A 26,858-nucleotide genomic window follows, 5' to 3' on the forward strand; every position below is an offset into this window, starting at 1 on the left:
CTCACAGTAAGTAGGCATGCTATTGGGTTTCTCTTGCTATTTATAGGCTGCAACAAGGTAAACAGTACTGCATAGTAGCATCAGTTTCCTATAGCATGGAAACACACTCTTCTGATTGACAGTCGGTTAGGTAAACAATCATGGACAAAAGTTTTTTTGAGGGCCACTTAAAAGCTTGGTTGTTAAAGTGTAAGGCACTGGCAAGCCTCCCTGGGGCTACAAGCCCACTTACCTTGATGTAAGTGCCATTGAACTTAATGGTGCTTACTTCTGAGTAGACACATTCACATTAGAGTGGTTGATCAAAGGCCAAGCTACTCTCCCAGTCCTCTGCTGAGCAATTCCACAGAAAAGGGAGAACGAAAAGCACAATGTGGAATGTTCACCATATAGCTGCCCTGAGCTTTTTCTTTTTAAAGGAAATTGTAAACAAAACAACATTTCAAATTCTTTCTGAAACAATGATTCAGCAAATGTTAGATGGTAGTTGTTAAACAACTGTTCTCTGCATAAATATATAATAGTGCCTAGCAAAGTGAAGACAAGGTTACACATCAGACAAAACTACAAAACTCTTGAATTCGAAAACATCTGTATCTTCATTATAAAACAAGCATTGCAAACCCTTTAATAGCATTAACAGGCTTTCATCTTTAAAACTGATGCATTGCATTCCACCCATCTACTATATTTTATATTGCTGAATGACCCTCCTCCCTCTCTAGCTCCTCTGTTATGTTACAAGTTGGGAAATAACTGTGTTTTCAAGATAGTGGCTATCTTTTTTTAGCTTACCTTGAGCTATTCTGTTTATTATGTGTGGATTGTTTATTCAGAAATAAGTCTCCAGTAACTCTTTTTTAGAATAGTAACCTTAATTTATTTTAATCACTGAATGTTTATCTTTGGAATTTTATCTTTTGTGAACTCCTTCATTGAATGTTATATTCTGTAAGCTCCTTCAAGGATATGGAGAAAGCATTTTGTATGTATATATAAATAAATACTGAAAAAGATACACTCTGCTGAAGGTGAAGTGAAGTGATTTACTGCAGGAATTCTTACTAGCATAAATGAATCCCCAAATGACAAATACTGATTAACTCAGTATCAGTCTATGAAAAGTCCTTCTGACAGGTTCTTTGCCCACTCAGACATTTGTTTCTTCTGTTTGAAGTGAACAACAAATGCTACAGGAAGACAGAGGACTACAAGGTCAATATCAGGCAATGCCTCACCGGACTAAATGCAGATTTGCCTTTGAAGTTGTTTGAAGCTAGAAAGACAATTGCAACAGAACTCGGAAGGGGTGTGCACTGAATGCAAAAAGCCCCAGATTCAATCTATACCATCTTCCAGTCTGAAAATGTGGAGAATCACTTCTTGCCAGTGTAAAACACTTCAGAGTGAGATGGATCAGTGACTTGACTTTCTGTATCATAAAGCTTTCTATGTTCCTATATTCCAGAATAAGACTACAATAATGGGTAGGCTTGGTTCATGCTTCCCACGTCAAGCACTGAATAATTTGACTTGCATTACAACGTGCTGGAAATTAGTGCAGTGAATTTTTGAGGACAAAAATGGGCATGCTGGACACTTATCTTTGTTTAATAATAATAATAATAATAATTTAAACCCCAGCCAGCCACTCTGGGCAGCATTAAAACAGAATAAAACTTCAAACATTAGAAACTTCCCTAAACAGGGCTGCCTTCAGATGTCTTCTAAAATTCAGATAGTTGTTTATTTCTTTGACATCTGATGGGAGGGCATTCCGCAGGGCGGGCGCCACTACCGAGAAGGCCCTCTGCCTGGTTCCCTGTAACTTTGCTTCGTTTACAATAGAAACTTGTTTTACATACCTCATGGATCCTGGCAATACCACAAATGAGGGAGACTTCTCCAGGAAACCGATCTAATCCTTGCTTGAAAACATTTAAAGCTGTCAGAGGCTGGTCTAAGCGGGAATACACCTGAGCAAATAAATGATGGGTGCATCTGCATCAATGGCTAGAATGATTCTAACATCTGACAAGTAGCTGTTTGTTGTATAGGTGCTACATAAAAGTCTCTGAACAAGGCAGCATCAAGGAGTAACATGAAAGGGTGGGAAACTGCCTCTCCACACTTTCCCACTCAGTTGTATGCCAGACAGTCATAGCTCTATTCTCAGTGAAGAACTACATGGTGGAAAAAGCTTATGGCTGCCAGGGAAAACACCAAGTTTCCCTCTGCTTGGGCCCTAACAGATTTAGCTAGAGGAATAGGCATATAACCTGTTATGCAGGTGAACTCAATACCCAACCAATTTCTTCAAGCTGCACGGTGTAAACATATTGTTTTGTGAGAGCAAAACCTGTTGAGGTCACGCATACCAGTGAAATAGCATGATAAAATATGTACTGCTGACACGGCATACAGAAAAACAGAAAGTCAGCTGTCACTGGTGTTCTCATTAAATGAAATAGGCAATAAAGCAAGAGCACAAAGTGGTACAAACAGTACCCAACTCTTTTCGTGAGGAAACAAATTACTATGACTACAATAGCAAATCCTCCCAAATTTTGCACTGAAAGAGAACCGTCTCCTTTGAAAAGGCACCTTCAGCAAGAATTATGTGACTAACAGGATACAGAACAGCTTGAAAATGTGTCTTCATAAAAAGCAATAGAAATAAGAACACCAGGATCACTGCATTCATTTGCCAACTACTCCCTGCTGTCTCTTCTATTGACAAACAGAAGTAATTGCTTCCTGGAGAGAAGGAATAAATGAGATTGGCTAGGTTCATTTTTATTAAAAGGCATGCTGGACTCTGACCATCTCAAAATGATATTACCAATAAAGGAGGTCATTTTAAGCAGTTTAACCACAACAATCTACTCTCAGAAACACTCATTTCTATACGTTCGTCTTATATTGCATCTAAAGCAGTCTTCACTGTAAGTTTCTGTCTGTTTATAAGCTATATAGCAGCTCCCAAAGGATTAATCCCAGCAATACCTGCATTAAAAAGTTTTTTAAATGTCTGCATTGTGCTTGTCTTGTTTCTTCTCAGTTCTTTAACACCTGAACCTATTTCTCTTTCAACAGCTTTCCATAATTGCTCCCCTTGATATAAACACATTCAGCGACAGATTTACATATAAAGGAAGATTACATGGTACCTTGTTAATTCTGAAAAGCAACATGGGGGGGGGGGCAGAGGAGGAAGGAGAAAGGGAGAGCTGGAGGTTTCACACAGCTAGAGAAGTTTCAGTTTCAATATTGTACATATAGCTAATTAGACATGCTGGTTTTTGCATAAATAGGGTAGGGGGATGGACAAGGAAATCAGTGCAAGTTTGCTACTTGCAGCACCAAGGAGTATTACAGATACCAGAATTGCGGTAAGAGTGATGGCTTAAGAGTTATTAAGCCTAGAGAGTTATTAAAACTAACCAAATGCATGCAGCTAAAAAGAAAGGCGATCTAGAAAACTGCATTAGTAACTGAAAAACAAAGCCAAACAATTTTATTAACAAGAATAGATAAAATCCTTGACCAACCTGTAAAAAGGTTAAAATATTAATATTTTGAAAACATTCAAATTCAAGGGCTTCAGTACTGCTGTCACTGCATTTCCAGGTTACAGTTTCAAACTTTTAATCTGAAATGATTAATTTTTTCATTGTAAAGTCCAACTTACTTTTGCCAAATACAGTACTGTATCTACCATATCCTGTTGTCTCAAAGCGGATTTAAATTGTGTTTCTGCTTCACGATATAATCCTAGCCTGAGGAAAAATGGAATAAAAGGTATGACAAAACTGTAGAAACATAGCAGGGGAGAGATTACATTTTTATAAATATTCTAAATTAAAAAGCACCATCAACGTGGAAAAATATGGGGGAAATAGGACATTGGAAATTAAAATTTTAGTCTTCTCCACCTCCCCTTGAATTGATCTTGCTAAACCCTGTCAAAAGAAGTAGATAGCCCATGGCAGGGGAACAAGAAACTCTCAGCCCGTCTTTTTCTGCTTGGACTGGACTAAATAGATGGGAAAGCTGGACAGGGATAAGGAAAGGGTTGACAGATGTGGACCAGGCCTCTGTTATGTCCTATGGCAGGGACAGCCAATGTGGTGCCCTCTAGATGTTGTTGGGATACAACTCCAATCATCTCTCATCATTTGCCAAGCTTACTGGGGCTGATGAGAACTGGAGTCCAACAATACCCATGCTGGCTATCCCTGCCCTATAGGGATCTCCCTCTGGGACATTCACTGGGTTGAGCAGACTGGACTGAGCCCCAGGTTTAAGAACGGGTGAGATGCTTTACCTGTAATAACATTTCCCAATTTGAACTTTCCACCACCAGTCCTTGAACTGAGCGTGTTGCGTGGCATATGCTGCCAAATCTAAAGCCTTAAAAAACAAAACACTTATGAGAGTTAAAAACACACACACACGGATTAGTAACATGTAAAAAAATTAAAGAAAAAAGATTAAAGCAAAGAATATAACACGAGAGAAAAATACTGGATTTTGACTGTTTTTAAAATGCTCTATCAGGTGAAAACCAGAAAGGAAAGTAATAACCTTATCAGTTTTAAGGACTTGCAGAATTAACAGATGTGTTTCATAAATGCATTAAAAAAACCTCTCAAAGCCAAAAAATGTAATTAATAGCTAAGGTGTCGCAGCACAACTCTTCCTCATCTCAAGTATTATCTGCTTTTAATTGGATCAACACTTTCAGGGCTTGCAGATTTAATACAAAAAATGTACACGTTCCCCCAAACCATACTAGCCTGCTTATAAAGCTGGAGACTGAGGGAGTAGAGTTTAGAGAGCTGTAAAAAAGGCAGTAGCAGCCAGCTAATCATTAAATTCTTCACCATTGAACAGTATTTTGAAACACTGGCTGACACACAGTGGGGAGCTTTGTCAAGTGTACAGAGATCTCACAATGTGCATTCTGTATATGCAATAGCATTTCCCTAACACGCTTTTGTACCATACCCAGCTTTTAAACAATCAGCAGTTTCAAGGGGGAAATCTGGGGCTGGGGGCTCTATTAAGAAGGAAATTCTTTAAAAGATTTAAGACCCCTGGTTCTTCCCAGTCTTGGTTAAACTGACATAATTGTTGAAGAAAGGGAACTTGGAATGTTTTAATTTAAATCAGTGGATATTTAAATCACATATACTCCTGCTATTCCTAAGCCATTTAGATGCAGAAAAGTTCCACTCAAGAAAAACTGTCTTAATTCGGCAATGCACATGCATCAGCTCATGTGCCCATCGTTCTTTATTAGACTCTTTTCCCCTCCAGCAGTTTCCTGCAAATATACACGCAAGCTTTCTTTCTTTCACTCATTCCTTCTAGCTGGAAAGACAGCTTGTAGCTTGGAGGGGGAAAGTGCTGGAGGAAACAAAGCCTCAAACAAGCAGTACATTTGTGTTGCTTGCATATGTGTAAAGCACCTTGCCCAGAACGGGTTGTTACAGTGCATAGAACATACATGGACATATAAAAAATGAAAGCATTGTTTGTCTCAACTAGAGGGAATTCTGTGATGATTTATATGGCTAGTATACTTCTGCTCTGAAAACAATAATTTATCAAAGTATGGATGTAACTGGTATAAAACCTGGTATGCCACATGATGGGAGGTGCTGGATTAAGCAACAATCTTCATACCCACCGCACTGCGAGAGAAAAGCCACTAAAGAGTGAATGTATCTAGGCCCAGGAAGCCTTGGGGCCAATCCTGCACTCTTAGCCAAACCTACCTCACAGGGTTGTTGTGGGGATTAAATGAGGATGAGAACGGAAAATAACATAGCGCAACTGACTTGCAAGGTGGTGTGTTGTGCGATAAGCACACAGAGTGCAATGAGATTGAGTGTTTGTGAGGGGGAGAGAGGCTCGGTTAATTTCATTGTACACAGGTTGTACATTGACAATAAAGGTATTATATTACTACTGCTATTATTATTCTTATTATTTATGCCACCTTGAGCTCCTTGGAAGAAAGGTGGGATATAAATGCAATAAATAAATACCGTATTTTTCGCTCTATAACACGCACCCGACCATAACACGCACGTAGTTTTTAGAGGAGGAAAGTCCGTAGGCATGCCACCCGTAGGCATTCCCTCCATAACACGCACAGACATTTCCCCTTACTTTTTAGGAGGAAAAAAGTGAGTGTTATGGTGCAAAAAATACGGTAAATATAAAACAAGCGGCCTTCTTGAGTTGTGAGTTTAGTTTATCTTTTGCCTTTCCAGAAGTTGCAACTTTGCCCCGCTTAAAACTCCTGTATACCAGTTGAAGAAAATTCTACTTCTATCTCATACTCAAAAGTAACATTTCCACTGAAAAGAGCCCTTTAAGTTAGAAATAAATAAGACTTACGTTCTTGACATCATTCTCATGGTGAAAAATGTATTCAAACAATGCCTGTAAGGAGAACAATTTGCAATATTCTGTCAAATTGAAGAAAAAGAACAAAAGCTATTTGCAATTAAACAAAGCAAGCACTCAAGTTGTCCGTTTAAAAGTCACAAACATATTTTATACAAACTGTTTTATGCAATAAGGAGTTTACATTGTGAAAGCCAGCACATGTCAGGAAAGTATTCTTAATTTTACATCTGAACCAGGGGAGTTTTTCATTATACTGGATGACAGTGAAAGATCCCTGAACACTTCTACACATGTACCTGGGGCTCGGGGTGTGTATGTGACACCAACCTCCTCCCAAATTGCAAATAATGCCCCCCTCCCTAGTACTCTTCTTAAATATTCTCCAAAAATGGAGGCAAGGCCCCCTCTGACCATCCTGAAATATTGAGCACCACTTAAACGTGGAAGGCTTCTTTTCATCAGACTCATAGCAGTCAACGTTTCCCTTTTTTTAAGGGAAATCCCCTTATTCCGAATAGGATTCCTTGCAAGAAAAGGGAAAAGTTGACAGCTATTATCAGACTGCAGGAAATGTCAAAGATGGCCTCTAACCCTGGATTCCTTCTAATACCAGCATCACCTCAGAAGGTTGCTCTCCCAGGAAAAGGGATGATTTCAAGACACACGAGATGTACCTCAGGGAAAACCCTCTGGGAATGGGAAAGATCTGAATACAGTGGTACTTAATTCTTTCCGGAGGTCCGTTCTTAACCTGAAACTGTTCTTAACCTGAAGCACCACTTTAGCTAATGGGGCCTCCTGCTGCTGCACCACCACCAGAGCCCGATTTCTGTTCTCATCCTGAAGCAAAGTTCTGAACCCAAGGTACTATTTCTGGGTTAGCAGAGTCTGTAACCTGAAGCGTATGTAACCTGAAGTGTATGTAACCCAAGGTACCACTGTAGACTATAGCAGCAAGCAAATGAGTGATGACTTCCAGCTCCTTTCTGACATTTCCCTCAATGCTGAGCGAGTCACCTAACCCTGCCCTGCCTTCAGCACTTTTCAAGTCCCCAAAGGGAAAATATGAGCAATAAAAATTTGCATGGTATCTTAAATGGGACTGAGACACATCTTGGTGGCATCAGGATGGGGAGATAATGGACAAGTTTGCCTTTTTTGTTGGCTTTTAGCTTCCTCGAATATCAATTATGTAACATACATTTTAAAAAGACCTTTATTTTAATGAGCAGGGAGATAGCGCAAATGTACTACAGCTACCACCCTGAAATCAGAATGAAAAAATCCCATGCAACAAGAATTTTTAGATCAGCGGCACATATGTAAGTTTGTGCTCTGAGCCAAAGATTTGCCCTGCTTTATCGTCTTGCATGTATGCTTAAAAACCCATTAGCTAAGGTTATCATCATCTTTTCAACTTAGCAAGTGGCCTATTTTCATCAAATTATGGCTTTTGTAGAAAATGCCTACATTAAACGGTTAGAATGGTGTTTTCTGGCTAATGCAAGAAATAAGAGAGTATAAATATTCTTAACCATATAAATTACCTAAAACAAAATTGCACCTCATTACCGCTTACTCACATTCGGATTAGAAGTATGGGTTCTACATCTCTGAAAAATTCTTAACTATAACATCACTGTACTTTCTGGTGTAATATATAATGAAAGCATTTTGTTTTCAATGGGCTATTTGTGTAAATCTGGAAGCTGCAGTCCTCCAGATGTTGTTAGACAACAGCCCCCATCAGTTCCAGTCAGCATAGCCAATGGTCAGTGATCACTGGAGCTGTAGTCCCAACATCTGGAGAACCACAAACTCCCCAACTCTGGTGTAAATTCTTAAAAGTTCTTTTCAATAGCAGACTCTTCCAACAGAAGAATAGAAAGTATTCTTTTAACCCTTTATTGCCACTGTATGGCCAAGCAAACAAGGCTAACTATGACTGGTCTTTAGGCACTTGGTCTTCCTCTGGCATAATATTTAACTACAACCAAGCAACCTTTAGCAGACTCTGGCACTACATGTTCCTTTCTACCACACCCATTCTGGTTAAGCACTGGGGCCACTCAGACATTGTTTGGCGTTAAGGGAATGAGCAGGTACAAGTCTCAGGTTTGCTGCTCCTTTCTCCCCTTCAGCACCAAGATGAAAAGTTTCTGATTGCAGTTTGCAGCGTCTCATAGTTTGCTGGCTTCAGATACAACACCATGCTATGAGAGCCCCGGGTATAGGGCGGTATATAAATTTAATTACAGTGGTACCTTGGGTTACATACGCTTTAGGTGACATACGCTTCAGGTTACAGACTCTGCTAACCTAGAAATAGTACCTCGGGTTAAGAACTTTGCTTCAGGATGAGAACAGAAATCGGGCTCCGGTGGTGCAGCAGGAGGCCCCATTAGCTAAAGTGGTGCTTCAGGTTAAGAACAATTTCAGGTTAAGAATGGACTTCCAGAACGAATTAAGTACTTAACCCGAGGTACCACTGTAATAAGGATGATGATGATGATGATGATGATAGCTGCCACAAGCCATAAATAGACACTTCTAATTTCAACGATGAAAGAATGACAGCCTGCTCATTTTTGTAACACCAAACTATGGTTTGGTGATACGTCTGAAATGCCTCATTAATGTTGCTACTAGCATAAACCTAGTTAAGTCCAACTAGGGTTTCTGGTCAACCAGGATTCAAAACTAGCTCAGAACCCTGGTTTAATTACTAACATTGCTGCTGATGCAACTGCTTCTCTTTGAAGGTAGAAAATTGTGCTCCATTCATGCCTGGAGAGGGCAGGCAGCCCTCCAGTCTGCTTCTGACTGCTTAACCTTGTTAAATAATTGGCAATGTTATGCCTAAACAAAAAACTAATGCAGAAACAGATACCTATTTAACTAAAATCACCAGGAAATTAGTTGCTTATATATGACGAGGATTTTAAAAGATACAAGAATACTACGTTTAAGCAAACAACGCACCTTTGCCAACTTTGGTTTCTGAGCATAATTATTTAAGTTGAGTTTAGACACGTTTATAAATGGGCCATCAGGATTTGTGAGCATAGAGGCCTGCAGGGGGAAAGATACCACAGAACTGCTTAACATGCATGTTTAAATAATCACCAGCAAAAAATACCGTCTAGCAAACCATTATCTGAAGAAACAATGCAAACTTACTACAGCAGGCAACTGAATTTGGTTGCCAAATTCTCCCCCACCCTGCCATGGATCAAATTGACATAATGTCCTCATAATGTCCTCAGGTGACTGAACTCTGACAAGTGCCAAAGGCAACCACCAAACAGCAGTTACAGCAACCTCCTGTGAAGACATACTTTTGAGTACATCTTCAAAAAAGGCTCTCTGTAACTCACAACCAGCTGATTTTCAGTTAATAGGGAGCACCTTTGAAGTCCATTGTTTGAACTTTTTCCTCTCTGTACAGAAAAGCAATTCATACTCAAAGCAATAGGAAGCACTTTGAAAACAAACTGCTCCCCTGAATTATTATTTTTAATGCTCATTTGTATTCAAAGCATTCCCTTGAACGCTTTGAATACAAACGGCTTTCGGTGAGGGAAGGATGTTCCTTTAAAAATTGGCCTTTCTTTCTTTGGCCTCCTTAGAAAGCAGCTTGGGGTTTTTAGGGCTGCAGGAAGCATTTTGAATCCAAGCCGCTTCCTCCATCTCCCCTCAGCTGCACCAGGGAGTGCAAGGGAACTCCCCAGGGTAGGCAATCCCAGCTGACTGTCAAGGTTTCAGCTGCACAGCAATCTCTTCAACCACCAACAATCAGCTGATCAAATATGATGTTCAAAGGCATCATAAAAAGCAGCTCTTATATAAAGCACATTACACTCTTATCCAACTTCTCTTACCCAAGGAAGATATGCAAATTTTCCATTACATGTGCTAATATTTTGAAAATGCAGTTTTTAGATTACTATAGGAGAGACTGAAGAAAATGTAGCCAGCTAAAACACCAAGGACTAGCAAGATGAAAGTTTTCTTATTTTAATACACACATATGCACTTCAAATTTCCAAGGTCTCAAATACTGTGTGTGTTATACGTATTAATAGCATGCTCAGTTCTTTCTTGTTCCTTACCGTTCCAATCCTGACATATCGCCCTGAGGCACTAGTCATGGGACGGGCAGTGTGAGCGGTCCTTGGAGTCCTTATGGCCTGTTCAATTGTACCTGGTCGTCCACCCTGTGTACTGGGTCGCACAAATCCTGTAAGGGGTCTTCCTGTCTGAGTCACCGGCCTGAAATGATCCACAGATTGAAAGACACAATATGTCTGCCTTACCAGACATGCCACTGGCTGTATCTGCAAATAATTTCTGAAGTTCGTGTTGCACTCTGTTACTGTTAGTTCTACACTTCTTTGGGGTTTACATGAAAATTAGTTCCCAGTTAAAGGAATACTAACAATAACATAAAACACCATGTGATTATTTGGAAAGACAATTTATAACACCCTTCATACCATTTAACTACTTTGTTATTAAAGTGTTGTAGAGTACTATTTTAGGTGTGTGTATATATACACACATACGTATATATGTATACACACAATTTAAATACCTCGTGTGTGCTTGTTCACCATGCTCTGAGCATCTTCCAAATCTCACTGCTTTTGTTCACAGTCCAGCACAATTATATTTTCACATGTTTGCTTACATAAGGGAAGACTGGGGTGGGGGGGAGGTGAAGGAATCATCTGATTCAATGACCAGTCTGCGGTTATGAGTCAATGAGGGCAGGAAATGCATAAACAGCAATACAGAAGCAACTGAAGAACTTAAAGTGTGAAGAACTGCCGCAGAGGGTGTAGGAATGGATAAACCAAAAATTTAAGAGACACTACTCACTGGACAGCATTTACTAGTGAAGGGCAACAGTGAACTATATGTAGTACATAGATACATGGACTAATTAAATTTATCAATGAACTGAATACCTCACAGCTTGGCTAGGACCTCCACCCTGACCAGTTCCAGGGATTTTCAGTGAAGTACCAGGTCCTACAAACAAAAAGAAGTATCATTATTTAATGTAACCAATAGATCAATCTCACCTCTCTAATTCTCTTCCCATTTATTTTTTTAACCCTTCTAACTACTCAATAACATGAGGCAGAAAGTTTTCCTGCAGGGCAATCCTAAACTCAGCAGGGCATGACAGAGCGCTGCAGCTACTACCACAGTCAGTGAGGTTATATTCATTTAAAAAAACAACAACGAAAATACCAACTACATCATATAATTGCATTAACCGACAGTGTTCAGTTATGCCACATTATAGTCTGTGGGAACAATACACTATTTAAGGGAATTGTTAAGTAATTTTGAAATGCTGGGAAGGGAGTCATTGTGTGGCCAAGACATTTTGAAGGAACTATAGATATAGCTTACGTGCAACTTGAGCAATAGCATTTTCGTCAAGCATCATCTCGGCGATGCCTTCCTGATCCACATCAATTTCATCCACGTAAACCATTTCTGTTAATGCTCGTATTTTTAAGCACCAAGCAGCCTAGATGATAAAGAGGGGAACCAAGGTTCAATAAGCCAAAACATCTACAAAAAGACAATGCAATATCAAATTATACAGATAATGCAGATGACTGAAGCAACTCAGGAATAGGTCTGTCGGCAGATGTGAGCAAAGGAAGAATAGCAAGATAAAAGGTGGAGACTGTGGCACAGAGAACACTGGCTGGATTCTAGTCTGAGACACAAGAGTGAGAAAAAAACAGTGGATGGGGGAAGGCTGTAGTTGCCCTATGTTATTACGGTCCTATACAGCAAAGTTCAAGCTGAGATCTCTTTTCCCCATTACCAAAAAGAAACAAATCTGTCAGAGCACTATCAGAACATAGGCAAAGGGTTTTTTTAATACAGGATTTGTGATATGGAAATGTATTTTACTGTAACATACAGAGTATGAGCCAAAGTGCCCTCTAATGCCTGATATTTCTCAGAATTTGCTTTTAAAATACCAGAGGTGCTGTTGGTATGTGTATGGCATTTTCCTACAACTTTTCCTTTTAAAGGGCCCTCAGGCCACATCCTACTTTTTGAATTTGGGCATATTTTGAGGAAGGGGCAGGCTGTGCATAAGTATTTTGAGAGGGAAACTCAGTAAAAGTGAAGGTACAGATCCAGCACATGCATCTTCTGAATCATAAGCATATCGCTTTAAATGCAATTAATCCTCAGCCTTGCGGGGAGCACTTTTTTGGAAAAAAACCACCCAAACCAAATAAAAGTAATCACAGAGCTGATATTCTGCTGTGTGTGTGATTGGCTCTGCTTTAGTTGTGTACCGACACAATTTTTGTGTGTTTACTAATAACCTGAAGGAAAGTATTCCGTGCAGACCAGTCAGTTTATTGAACAAGTACCAAAAGTAGCTTCTTCCTAATGGCTGAAAAACTCTCAACTCTCTTTTTTGGGAGGGCAAGGAAGAGAGATGTGCACCATCTCTACATATTCTCCCAGTTAATAAAAACCTAATGAGCTAACTGAAGTCAAGGAAAAGAGATAAAATGGTAAAATGGAACTGCCAATACAGACCACCATCTGTTTCTCAGGCTAGGATTTGCAATCAAAGTAAATATCAGGCTTTTGATTCACCACAGACATATGCTAAAAATGATGAAAAGCAAGCATTTCAAGGATCAAAGGAAACCTTCCAGTTCACAGAAAACCCAGGGTTTTTTATAGCCAAAGAGGTTTCCTAGCAGCCGCCTGCCCATAGTTTAATACAGGGATAGCTTCAAGAAACCTCCAGTTCTCTTACACAGACTACCCCACTGCCTGAAAAAAAAATGTTTCATATATTAATCTCCAGGGCAAAGGCATCCATGAACAAGATGTAAAGAAAGCAATGTACTTTAAGGCAGTTTAGCAGCTGGAAGTAAAGAGAAAGTTATATAATCAGCTCAGCCATACTTTAAAAAACCTACATGCTGCAATAATCACAGTAAAATGTCTGGAAGATCCCATGTTAGAGATTGTTAGGAAAACAAGCTGAAAATAAAACTGCCAATATTGTTATGCAAACTGGTAGCATTCTGGCTGCTGCACCTCAAAGAGAGTACTGTAGAGTTGGCAAAATTTAGGGGGAGAAATGCTATAGATGGGGGCAGAACGGCAGGAACATGATAGAGATGTATGGATTTAGTGTGGAGGAAGAGGTGAGAGGTTTTTCTGTCTCTTTCATAATACTAGATTAGTTGAATGCCAGGTTAAGTCCCTTGAATGCTTATGGATTTCTCCTAACAATTGGCTACTGAAGAGAAGGAACAAGTAGTCATGATAACTTTCCATATATCTGATGCCCTATTGAAGCTATGAAGAACTCTGCTACCAAATCTTTTTAGCAACTAATTAAATCAAGGATAAATTTAGGTTTTTGGTTTGAATGACATTTTTTGCTGTTGAGAAAAATGGGCATAATTGTGTGCCTCTTTAACAATTTATATCTTGCCTCCTGCAAAATATCTGAGGCGATTCATGACATGAATATATCTACTCTGTCTTTTCCCACACCAAACAAATTGAGTTGATCATTTTATGAATATGAATACATTTGAAGTCCCAGGATGCTCCATCACCTACCTTAATGTGGCTATTCTTGAATGAAGGAATTTCAAAGGGAGACGACAGCAGGAAAATGCTAAATAACAATTTATCTTACAGGTTCAACTCTTATCACCTGTGGCTTAAATTGGGATAATGGGTTTTGTATCATCTTCGATGAGTTTATTAGCTTATCAATGTCAGAATGTTTATGTTTTCAACAATAGTGTTTCACCATTAAGCTTTTGTTACTGTCTGAACTTTATTTCATTTCCCACAGACCATATTGTTTATAATCCCCTCTCCCAGGTGCACACATACCAGCAAGTCAGCATACCATTTATGCGTCTGATGATAATGGACTCCAGTTCATTATGCCATAAGTTAAAGCCGATACAGCAAAAACGACAGTCTTGATTGTAACAGGCCAGCACCTTAGACTGATAATTTATAGAAACTGCTCTTGCTCATTTTAGCAACCACTGAACAAAGCTCTCAGTGTGCCAAGTGTCCCCAAGCTTTTTGGTACTGGGTGCTCATTTAGAAATCTAATAAACTTTTATGGGGAACACAAAATACCTGTTTTACAGAAGAAAAATGGCAAGGCTCAGAATCTCCATTAACAGAAAAACGTTTATGTACAGCCTAAACCAAATGAAAAAAGGGGGAGAAACAGACAACCTTCCTAAACAAACCACCATGATAAGTTTTTAAAACTCCACCATTTCAGGTTTTTTAACAACAACAACAAAATTGGGAGGGGCAGGGGGTCTTGATGGGCACTAAGGGAGGATCGGTAGATGCTGTAGTGCCCGTGGGGACTATGTTGGTAGCCTGAGAAATATGTCCTTCTATAGTCCTACATTTTACGTTTTACAGAGGCTTATGGAAAAGGGCTTCTATAAGCATTAAGCAGTCAGAAGTAAGAAACTACAGACAACAATCCCCAGAGTGTAGTTTAAGTTAAACTCCTATTTTCCAGTAGCTTGGCAGGAGATGGCAGTGCCAAAGCCCTCATTCACACCATCTGGCTGGGATCAATCCCACACAACCAGGCCCCTTCCCATCCCATCTGCTGCTGGGATTAAGAGAACAAAATTTTAAATGTTACTTATTTCAGATTTTATGGACAATTTTATGCAATTCACAGTCTGGAAAAGATATATACAGAGCTTGGATTATGTTTTGGGTTGCGTCCCACCCTCAGCTCCCTTGAAATCAACATTTCAGCTAAACATGTGCGATAAAATATACATACACATGTCTAAGTAAGTAAAGCTGCCCCTGTAAGTCCCACTGAACTCCATTTATAAATAAACTATTTTATTTATTTAACAAAACCTATGTATTGCTTACTCTAAGCAGTTCACAAAGAAAAATATAAAACATTCCTTTAAAATAGTGGTGAAAATGAACACTAAAAAAGTTAAACCTAACATCTGCAAATGTAACAAATGTAAACCAAATATAAATAAAATCAGCAACTCAAAATAAACTGTACATAATAAAATTACTTGTTAAAATTGCATGCCTGGATAGGCTTACTGAAACAAACAAAAAAGCCTTTAGCATGAGCTGAAACCAACACAACTAAGGTGCCTGCCTCATATTAATGAGCAGGGAGTACTGCCACATTAAACAATCAATTCATTTTAAGAGCAGAATGAACATTATGTGGCAGTACACTTCCACAAATCGAAGCAGTCAAGTGGATACATATGGGGTGAGACAAGCCTTCAACTAAACTAGGCCCTTAAAGAGTGAAGCCACTTGAGATTAGCAGTTCCTTGAGATTAGCAGTCCTGGGTGTACTTGATGGAGATGACTTCATATATGAAGAATCGGTCAAAGAAGAAGGAGGAGGAGGAGTTTGGATTTGATATCCCGCTTTATCACTACCATAAGGAGTCTCAAAGAGGCTAACAATCTCCTTTCTCTTCCTCCCCCACAACAAACACTCTGTGAGGTGAGTGGGGCTGAGAGACTTCAGAGAAGTGTGACTAGCCCAAGGTCACCCAGCAGCTGCATGTGGAGAAGTGGGGAAGTGAACCTGGTTCACCAGATTACGAGTCCACTGCTCTTAACCACTACACCATGCTGGATGTGCTGGTGGACAGCAGGACCATGGTGAGGTGAGGAACCACAGCCACGTTCACCAGGCTGGTGTTTCTGCTCATAATCTCAAGCTCCATGGCTTTGCTAGTGATTGTTGTGGCTTCTCCTCAGAGGTGAAAGGAGAACATGTCCCTTCCCACAATTCTTATTCTCATATTCTAGAGGGGACTATGAAATCAAGCGGTATGCCTAAAGTCATCTGGAGAGTTTATATAATTTCAACTCTGGAGAGTTGAAATTATAATAAGGTATATTCTTATTAGCATTAGCTAATATTATTATTATACTACACTCTGATGTAAATTTAGACATTTATTTTTCATTAGCAAATATTTTGAGAAGTTTTCATCACCACTCCATCTCTTATTATTTCACCACTGATCCAGAAGGCACAGAATTTGCATCAATGATTAAGCATGTATGAGGCAGCAGTAAGAAATTAATGAACATGGAACATTAAGCACCGGCAACAAAATACTATATGTATTTTATTGCACACATTATATAATTATTATACAGTTCAACAACAGTTGACAATTGCTTTTCTCCTGTCAACCAATACTATAAACTGGTGTTAGTTCCTTGTCTTCAAATTGACATATGGTACACAAAGAACAATAATCAGATTAGGCAACTAATCAGGATGATCAACCACGACAGCAGCACAGAAGCATGTTCCTGCTATAAAACAAAGAAACCCAATATACATATTTTTCCTATGGTTGATGATGAAAGGTTATTTCCAGCAGCAGAACCTGACAGACTGCAATCCTGTATCCACTTGTCTGGGTGTAAGCCCCACTAAAATCAAGGGGACTTACTTTTCAGTAGACAAGCACAAGACTTCAGTTAGTTCCTCTCTCAAATGCTTGTTTAAAGTGATGTACATTTACTTGAAGTTTCAATGACAACATAATCCTAGGCATGTCCACTCGTAAGTCCCATTAAGTTCAATGGAGCACTCTCTGTTAAATGTGTATAGGATCACATGTGCTGCACTCCCTATTAAGTGTAGGATTGCAGCTTTAATTTTTAATCTCCAATACTGATTGTTCTGGTAGCAAGTTAATGCTGCTGCTGTTTTAAACTGTACATTTTGTAGATTAGACCCATGGACACAAACTACTACATGAAAAATTCTCCTGCCCCCCAGTTTGTCTGTGTCTGTCAAATAATCACTTAACAATCAGATCTTGCGACTTACAGTACAATGCATTGCACTTAAAATGGGGCATATGGCCTGCGACACCAGCATGGTATCACAATAGTTATGTTTTCTGCCATGCCATTTTTAACTCAACACTTTTAAATAAAAGGCTGTTTACAAAAGGTCAAGTTTATGTAGTATCAATACAATAAATAAGGTTTGTGATATATACAGAATATATATATATATATATATATATATATATATATATATATATATATAATATGACATCAAGACACTTAAGTGCTTGATAGATTAATTGATTAGACAGGCAAGCTCCTTGCTGACCTTCAGGTACATGACTGTTCCAGTAGGAATTTAAGGTAGTGTTTAAGTTTCAGAAATTGTTATCCTTTCATTGTCCCATTTACTGTGGATTGTTTCTATGCACACCACATAGAAATGTGACTAATTAAGCTGTATAAAAATGTCTTAAATAAATATTTATTCACTATGTTCCTTTCAGTGCCCTGCTGAAGACATTATTTAGACAAGCCTTCCCAAATGTTTCAAAACTCTGTAGTGTTAATTTGTTTTGGTCTATTTTACTGCAGTTTGAACCTGTTTTAAATCATGGTTGTGTTTTATTTTAGTGATTATTTTATTGTTCTATCCTTTTGCAAACCGCTTTGAGATTTTTCTACAATTAAATAGTATATATATTTTATGAAATATAAAATAAAATAAAATTCTTATGAACAAAACTATGTCATAAAGATAAACCCATGTTCCACTCTATCTTCAATGAAGCATATATATTTGATCCTGGTGCATATATTTTAAAGAAATTACTTTAAATTATGGTGATGACACTGAATTATACACCAGTACTGTACTTCCCATTAAGTCCTGAAGGACTAAATAACTTTTATTTGTTTGCTCTTTCAGCTTTTTCTTAAGGTGAATCCCTACATGCAGCCCAGGTTTATTTGCTATATTTTAAAATGCCAATATATAGCATTAAACCTTTATCCTGGGCATCGTTTCAGTGCTCATTGTATTACAAATCTTGCAACGAGTCTGCAGATCTGATTCTACATGCATCATGTCATATTATATGGCTGAGAGAATGCTGGGAGCATATTACAGCAGTGTCCCAGATTCTACACTGAGTTACAATTGTTCTTTGATCTCTCAAGAACACAACAACTTTTACCCAGAATACACAAGAAACCACTTCTATCCTGTTCCAATATAATTTATGAGTTGTGTCTACCTTCTTGAGGTTAAATTCGGCTGATTAAATAGGGAAAACTAGAATGCTGAGCTTTTCTAAGTAATTTGTACCAAAACTTTAGAGCTGTTGCTTCCTAAAGATCTGCCAGATCACAATGGAAAGCATGTGAGATAGTATTTAAGTTAAGCAAATAGGCAACTGAGGCTTTTAGCATGTGGTCTTTTAGTTGCTTTAACCAAATTTTAACAGGTTTAAAATCTCTGTTTTAAATCTACCATTACCTGCCTTAAGACTCTGGGATAGAATCAATTTATGTCTCAGTTCAGAACATCCTACAGCTCTGGTAGGACTGGAAACTATGGTTTGTTTGTACTTCACTTTGGCAAAATATAGAAGCAGAAAGCTTCTAATCTCCTCCTGTGATGTGAAGGTTGTAATACACAAGGCCTAAGTTTACTGTGGCTTTTTCATGAATCTCCAAACTATGGGCTGATTCCAGACTTCCCATGAGTGTAGTTTCACTCATGCGACATTCCCACTGAAGGTCGTTTTCATCCATTCCTCCCTGTAAAACTGCTCCAAATGATTTGGGAACCATCTGGAACAGCTGGGAGGTGGTGCTGGGGTCTGACAGGGTAATGAGAAATCAGTTAAAATTGCCTCCCCTTTTCCACACAATTAAGAGTTTATGCTGGATCAGAGTTCCTTCCAGGAACAGGAGGAGTCCTTTGGTTGGTTCATGGAAGGGCATAATCTGGATCTAAATCTATAGTTGGAAGGATTGTCCGAATTAAACCATTGTGTTTGTGTCATATAAAACCAGTTCCTGGGTTCACTGCTGTCACACATAGACATAATGCAGTTAAGGTCTGGCTTGGTCCTCAGAGTTGTCCCCATCAATTTCCCTGGAACAAAAACAATCAATCTTCAACTTGGGACACTGTTCAATGGGCAAGACTTGACCACTCCTTCACATACTGTGTGACCTTCACTGATAGATTGGGGGGGGGGGAATGGATTACAATACAAAAGCCCTTCCTTGGCTGTCACAATGTCAGACATTTAGGCAATGTATTCGAAATAAATTAAAATATCCTCACTCCTCTATCTGAATCCTTCCCATCTTGTTGATACCTTTCTTCAACTGTGAGCACACAATAAACCACAACACACCAAATTATATTAGTAATGAAAAGAGTGGCGCTGCTGCTACCTAAATCTTGGAAGCAATGCTCATGATAATATAGTCTGAAGTGGTACTTATTGTTGTTCTCTCTTACATTACAGATGTACCTTGTTGGCTCATGTTCAACAATAATTCTCTCTTCAAGTCTTCAAGTGCTATTGCCTAGCTAGACATCTCCCATGGTGTATGTAGACTTTGTTCGTTGTTCTCATGGCTAACATTTTACATTTCTCTTTTGAATTCTCTCAAACTAACCTTCCAATTTAACCATGTTTAATCAGAGATGAGCCCTATTAAATTCAATGTGACTTTCTCTCATCAGTGGGGTTAGGAATGCATTTTAAATTATCATCGGATATACTTGCCGATTTTTCCAGTTTACAATGCCAGCAAATCTAATAAGTGAACAGTCTCCTTCACCCAAATAATTACTGAACTTATTCCCTCCAAAACCAGATCAAGAATAGAGCCTTTCTGAATGCTACTGAATATTTCTTTTCAATGTAACATCATACCATAAAGTATTTAATCTTGCATTGGTTTCTTAGAAAGTTCTCTGAACATCTTACAAGAGCACCTCCTAAAGCATAATTCTCAAACATAGTTTGGAAGAAAGTATGCAGAACTATGTCAAAAGTTATCCTGTACCAAAAGTAATTATCAAAGGATACTAGGTAGTTTGGGTGCAGTATGTTCTAAATAAAATCTTACAAATTACTTATTTTATAGATTATAAAGAGAATCAGTTTGTCTCATGTTTTTGTGGTCTTTTCCATTCTCCAGTATTTCAAAGTTTGCTTTGTCAAAGAGGTTCAGTCTACTTACTTAAAAGATGCATGGGAAGAGGTTGACACAGTTGTTGCTAAAGAACTTGTAAATAATCATGTTAATAACTAATAGGAAATCATGAGCTTGTATGAAAAGAAAGAAGCTTCCATTTCCATGCCCTCCTTTTCTTTTACCCTACTTCAAAACTAACCACATTTGTTATAAAGCTTCTGCCTTCTGGAAGAAGGTACAGGGTTATAAAGACTAGGACCAGCCGCCTGAGAAACAGTTTCTACCCAAGTGCAATTCTGGTTTTAAATGCAGTATAAGGAGTCTCTATAAGAGTATATTGTATTTTAAAATGGGGTTTCAGAGTTTTTAGGGGTTTTTGAATGTCTTATGTAGATTTTTCAATTTCATTGTTCTGTATGGGACAATGACAATAAAGATATTGTATCGTATTGTATCGTATCGCTACAAACAACCCTGTGGCACCTTAAAGATCAACAAATTTATTATGACACAAACTTCTGTGCACTTCAACTGTTCATTAGCCAGAGTTGCAGGTACATGCACAAAATGCTTGTGTGTGTGTGTGTGTGTGTGTGTGTAAAAAGGGACGTCAGAGGGAAATGAAATGCATAAAAGTACAGAGGGGATAGCTATACACTTAAAAAAAAAAGTTTTGAGAATTGCTGCTGTTAGCTGACAAGACATTCCAGCATTAGTCAGGCAACTAAGCCATAAAATGTGTTTAAAATCCTTTGTCTAAGTTTCAGCCTACAAGTGGAACCGCATCATTCATGACACCATGGAGCAAAGAAAGCTCTTTGTATCTGGTGCCTGGAGTCTTCTTGTCAAGGTGTGCATACTGCTGACGTGCGCGCACAGGTACACAAACAAACAAACAAGAGCAAGTAGTGCAACAGGCATAGCTGGTCAACCTTCCCTTTTTTTGCGGGAAATTCCCTTATTTCAGCGCCGTTTCCCGCTGCTTCCCGCTGCTATCCCGGATTGTTAGATATCCCGTAGACTGTTTCCGGGAGAGGTGAGGCTGCTGATCCCTTATTTTCAAATCTGAAGTTGACAGCTATGGCAACAGGCAGTCTTCCACTGCTATGCAAAATGCCGGCGCGTGTGCACGGTAAGGGAGGGGACCTCCAAATGCACAAAGAGCCATTTTTATCTTTTAAATCTGCCTGCCCACGGGCCCATTTTACGTCCTTTCCCCCGGGGACCCAGCACCCCACACGCCCACACCCCGGCTCTACCGACTTGACCTGGTCGCCGGGCTCCTTTTCCAGCAGCTGGGAGCAGAGATCCGAGCAGAGCTGGAACTTCCTCCGCCTGAAGTAACTCAAGGCGTGCAGCAGCGGGTCCATTTCCAGCCCCATAGCGGGCCAGAGGCGCGGGGAGTCGACGACGGGAGCAGCGCGCCTCCTTCGGCGTCGCCGCGCTGCCTTCTGCCTAGGCCCCGCGCCCCAACTTAGCTTTGCCCAGCAACGCTACAGCCAGGGTCCTCGCCGGCGTGTAGTCGGCTAAGCAACTGCCTGCGCAGGGGAAAAAACAACAACCGAGTGGGAGCCTTAGCTCTCCTCGCTGCTCAGCGCTTCCCGCTCGCCTTGCGTGAGAAGCAGAGAGAGAGAAAGAGGGAGATGGTCGGCCTAAAAGTCTCTTAGGAGTCGTGTCCCATTTCTCCTCTTCTGTGCTCTATTTTGTTTTGTTTTATTCCCCCTCTCCTTTGCATGGAATTAAGGCTGCCGGTTGCTGGCAGGGTTCTTTCCCCTGGTGCTGCTATATTATTGAGAATTTGTGTGTGTGTGTTTTTAAAGGGCAAGCTTTTCGCAGCAGGAATGTTTCGACTGTTTTTGTTTGTTTGTTTGTTTTGACTGCAATGAAGCTGCTTAAAAGCTCAAGAGCTCTGTCCGGGGAACGAGAGGGCAATCCTGTATTTAGCCGTGACTGAAGAAGAAGGGACGTCCTTTTCACTTCTCAGTTCTGGTGGGGTGGTTCGCCTGAGTCCAGCAATGAGGAACTTGTGGCCCTCCAGATGTTCATAGCATCGTGAAATTGTAGAGTTGGAAGCATAAGAGCTTCCTAGGGGCCAACCTCCCTCCCCCCAAGTTGATGAACTTTGCCATTCAAACGGTGTTTGCGCACCATATCATGTGATCAGTTGTGTGGGGCGGGGCTTACCTGGCCCTAATATTTTATTCAGGTTGGCACCCCAGGTCGGAAGAGACCCCGAGGCGCATCTAGTCCAACTCCCTGGAATGCAGGAATCTCAACGAAAGCATCCCTGACAGATGGCCATCAACCTCTGCCTAAAAATGGCAAATGGAGTCCACCAGCTTCTGAGGTACTGTAGTCTGTTCTGCTGTTGAACAGCTCTTACCGCCAGAAAGTTCTTCCTGATCTTTAGTCGGAATCTCCTTACTTGTAACTTGAATCCATTGGTTCAGGTCCTGACCTCAGGAGTGGGAGAAAACACCCATGAGGCAAGGTGATGCCAACACCTTGGGCATGCAGGATCCACCAGGGCAGCAGATCCTGTCTCCAAGGAGTGCATTGCCTGCTGCTGCTTCCACAGTGGCAGTGACAGCTGGATATGCCGCTACTACAGCAGCCTCTTGGCAAATAGGAGTTGCTTGTCTCCCACTCTTGTTCCCAATGTAGATCTTTATTCTCCCACTTGTTCCTGATGTAGATCTTCACTCACGCCTTTCCCCCTGGTGGGCATGGGTGCCAATTTGAATAAAATATTGAGGGGGAGGTAAGCGCCACCCCATAATATCGATCACCAATGCTATTTTTCTAGAAAAAGAGGTGCCAGAACTCACCATAAACACTTCCCTTGTTCTCTTATAACAGCAATGGCACCCACCTGAGAGGTGCCAGAACTGAGTTCCAGTGAGTTGCGGATGAAAAAAAGCCCTGTTGATCACAATACGTGGCACACACACACTATTTGAATGACAATGCCTATCAACTGGGGGGGGGGCTGCCCTCCCCTCCTCAAATATTTTATTGGGGAGGGCTCAAGGGACCTTGGCTCCTAGGAGGTGGCTCTTCTGGGACACCATTTTGTGGTTTGCCACAGGTGTCTTGGACCAGCCCAACATTCAACAATCAGCGGTAATGGGAGTTGTAGTCCCAGAAGTATCTGATTCATTTCTTTATTTACTTCCTGTCCGTCACCCTGATGGCCCACAAATTCCTCTTGCCTGGTCTAAGTTGGACTAGGACTGAGGAGACCCACATTCAATTTCTCACTTGCTCATGAAGTTCACAGAATGATCTTGAGCCAGTTACTATCTTTCAGCCTAAGCTACCTCACAGTGCTGTTGTGATGATAAAAAGGGGCTCCAAGTACAGAAAACAACCCAAATGAACCATTGGCCTGACTCCATACAGAGCTCTCCATGGTCTTAGATATGCTGCTTTGAACTCCTTTGATTAAAGGTGGGGTATAAATATAAGAAGCAAATAATAAGAAACTGTGTGAGGTCTCATTATTATAGTAGTAGTATTATTTGCTACCACTGCTTTTGCAAGGTTTAAATAGGAGAAGCAGGGTGGTGCTGTGTATAAAGTCCTTAGGAGCTAAAGAAAATCCATTTTGTGCTATGAAATACATTCATCATAATCCACTTCCTTTGCAAAGCCTTTCCTATAAAGTCAGTCTGACCTCTGCTTTGCTAACTACCAGTAAATCCCCATCTCTGCTACTCCATTAGCAAGCCCAGCGCCCTCCCTCTCTCTTCTGTCTTATGTGGGATGTGATCCTGTGCATATTCACAATTAAATTCAGTGGGACTTACTCCTTGGTAATTGTATATAAGAGTGCAGCTTGTAGTCACAAGAGTAAGGTTACCAGTTGTCCCCGTTTCCCAGGGACAATCCCTGGATTTACAAATCAGTCCCCTGACAAAATCTGTCTATTTAGTAGGAAGTTGAAAAGTGTCGCCAGATTCATTGGGGGGGGGAACTGGTAACCTTACCAGTTCTGTTCTTTACAGGGCATCAGAGAGTTGATAGCATGAGATCAAAAATGACAGGAGGAAGCAACAGCTATTTAATATGTTGAACATGCTCATCTTCAGTATACAGTATATTACCTGTGATAAACTATGAAAAACATGTTCTGTCTCACATCTGTGCTGTGTCCTTTCCCCCAAAAGGACCTATTTGTTCCATTGTATTATTCTTAGTTCCATCTGTGTGCTAGTGTGCAACCCTCCATCTACAGGTTAAAGATGTGGGAGAACAGGGGAGCAAATCTTAAAAAATGCTCAGCTGCTATTCAGTCATCAGCCAGTCACAGCCAATACAGTGAAGCAATCTGCATTTCCTGTTCACATTAACTCTCTTGAGAATATGCTGTAGCACTATGGAGGAAAGCCTTAAATTATTTATTTATTTAAATACTATGCACAATTGGTTAGATTATTTTTTTATTATAGCCCCAGACATGCACATTGGTTTTTTAAAAAAATTAGGCTTGTTTTATATGCCTTTTGAAAATTGTTATTCAAAATGTTGCACTATACATATAGAACTGCAGGTGAACAAACCCCGTTTCAGAATTTTTTTACTCCTTGTTGCAATGATTTTTGCCCAAGACATAGATCCAGTAGATTGTGCCCTCTGTCTATAATCCTTTAGTACTGCACATTGTGTTCGCTCCATAGTATTTCTTGATAGATTTGCATCTCAAGTTGGTTGTCCAGTAAAGCTGTTTTACAGTCATGTTCTATAAAGTATAAGCTACTGGTGTAGCGCATATATATGCATCAATCAAACATTTAAAATTGAAAATATTAGCCTGCACTAATTATACAAAAAGATATTAAAAACATACTGGAAAACACTGCAAATGGTGTTTAAATGCATATAAAATATTGCTTTATGTCATTTTAGATCACATCATAAGATAACCAGTTCTGCAATTGCAGTCACAGAACTAGAATTTTAAAGAGTTCTATATTTAGTTCTGTTGTCAGTTCAAAATCAAATCAAGCTGAGAGATGGAAATCAAATTTTCAGTGAAGGAACATTTGTAGGAAAATGAAGCAATTTAATCAGCCTATTTTTTGTGTTTCATTTATGCCATTGAGGCTTTCATATACACTGTGTTCAGTATAAGTTAGTGGTGCTCAATACAGAGTATCTATTTCAACTACAGTGGTACCTCGGGTTACATATGCTTCAGGTTACAGACTCCGCTAACCCAGAAATATTACCTCGGGTTAAGAACTTTGCTTCAGGATGAGAACAGAAATCATGCTCCAGCGGTGCGGCAGCAGCAGGAGGCCCCATTAGCTAAAGTGGTGCTTCAGGTTAAGAACAGTTTCAGGTTAAGAACAGATCTCCAGAACGAATTAAGTTCTTAACCCGAGGTACCACTGTACATGGATTATATCCACTTTTTAATAAAAAGCATACTGTGCATTATGAAAAGGATGCTACATGTATATGACAAAATTCTTTTTGCATCTAGTGCACCTAGTGATTTGAAGTGTTCTATATGGGTAAATGTGAAAAGTGCTGGGTGATTCTTGTCACTGCTAGATATTAGTAGCAGGTGTTATAAATAAATATTTAGGCAAAGGATGTTGTAATCATGTTTATAATTTAGAACTTAATTTTCAGTGGACTGTGGAAATACAAAGTTTATATATCTTTCATAATAACTGTTAATAGGTTGCCTTTAGGGGTATGATCCACACAAGACGGCTTGCCTTACAAATATATATATATATATATATATATATATATACACACAGTATATATATTATATGCATTACAACTTTTCTTTATTAATTGGTTATATTAATAGCTATTAATGGTACTGTACTCCATTCCAGTGGCACCATAGATAAGTGGATATGCAACTTCACAGATCAATGCTTCAGCTAATAGAGCAGTGCCTCAACACAACACAATATATTCAGAGCCTCTGTTTCCATGTAAGCATAAAACATCAGATCTAATATATGCTCCATCACATATGTTGTCTCATTGCACTTCTTTACTCTGGTTTTTGACATCTGAGGTGCATATTTTTAGGATCCACTTTATTTTTGTGATTGTAAGTTGTTTCAAACTGTTTATAATATTGCTCAGGTAAATAATCATTATCACCATCATATTCTGATCACTATCATGGATACCAAAATTCTAAACTCTGTTGTAAATCTTCAAATTTAAGAGTTCAGAACTGATTTGATCAACCAATGTAAATTATAACATTCCTATTGACTTTGTCAGGATCTTCAGTTTCATTTCATTCAATTTTAGCCTATTTTTCTCAGTTTAAAGGAATCCAGCAATGTTCTTGAAACAAATATAGTTTTTTATAATGATCTTGGAAAATGCATATGCAA

General features: G+C 39.5%; 1 protein-coding gene and 1 long non-coding RNA gene across 2 annotated transcripts in view; both read right to left on the minus strand.

Moving 5' to 3' along the window:
* The window catches only part of TTC8 (tetratricopeptide repeat domain 8), a 32,561-nt gene extending 10,544 nt beyond the window's left edge, over positions 1 to 22,017 (minus strand). The window contains exons 1-9 of the mRNA XM_053377655.1: positions 21,753 to 22,017; positions 11,848 to 11,968; positions 11,394 to 11,457; positions 10,536 to 10,695; positions 9,406 to 9,495; positions 6,412 to 6,456; positions 4,328 to 4,413; positions 3,692 to 3,779; positions 1,866 to 1,976 (exon numbers count right to left, since the gene is read on the minus strand). Coding sequence (XP_053233630.1) covers positions 1,866 to 1,976; positions 3,692 to 3,779; positions 4,328 to 4,413; positions 6,412 to 6,456; positions 9,406 to 9,495; positions 10,536 to 10,695; positions 11,394 to 11,457; positions 11,848 to 11,968; positions 21,753 to 21,866 — 879 coding nt within the window. The 5' untranslated portion in view covers positions 21,867 to 22,017. The remainder of the gene's footprint in view (positions 1 to 1,865; positions 1,977 to 3,691; positions 3,780 to 4,327; positions 4,414 to 6,411; positions 6,457 to 9,405; positions 9,496 to 10,535; positions 10,696 to 11,393; positions 11,458 to 11,847; positions 11,969 to 21,752) is intronic.
* Positions 1 to 26,858, minus strand: part of LOC128408255 (uncharacterized) — a 213,737-nt gene that overhangs the window by 12,812 nt on the left and 174,067 nt on the right. The window lies entirely within an intron of this gene.

Source organism: Podarcis raffonei, chromosome 1 (assembly GCF_027172205.1).
Source record: "Podarcis raffonei isolate rPodRaf1 chromosome 1, rPodRaf1.pri, whole genome shotgun sequence".
NCBI lineage: Eukaryota > Metazoa > Chordata > Lepidosauria > Squamata > Lacertidae > Podarcis > Podarcis raffonei.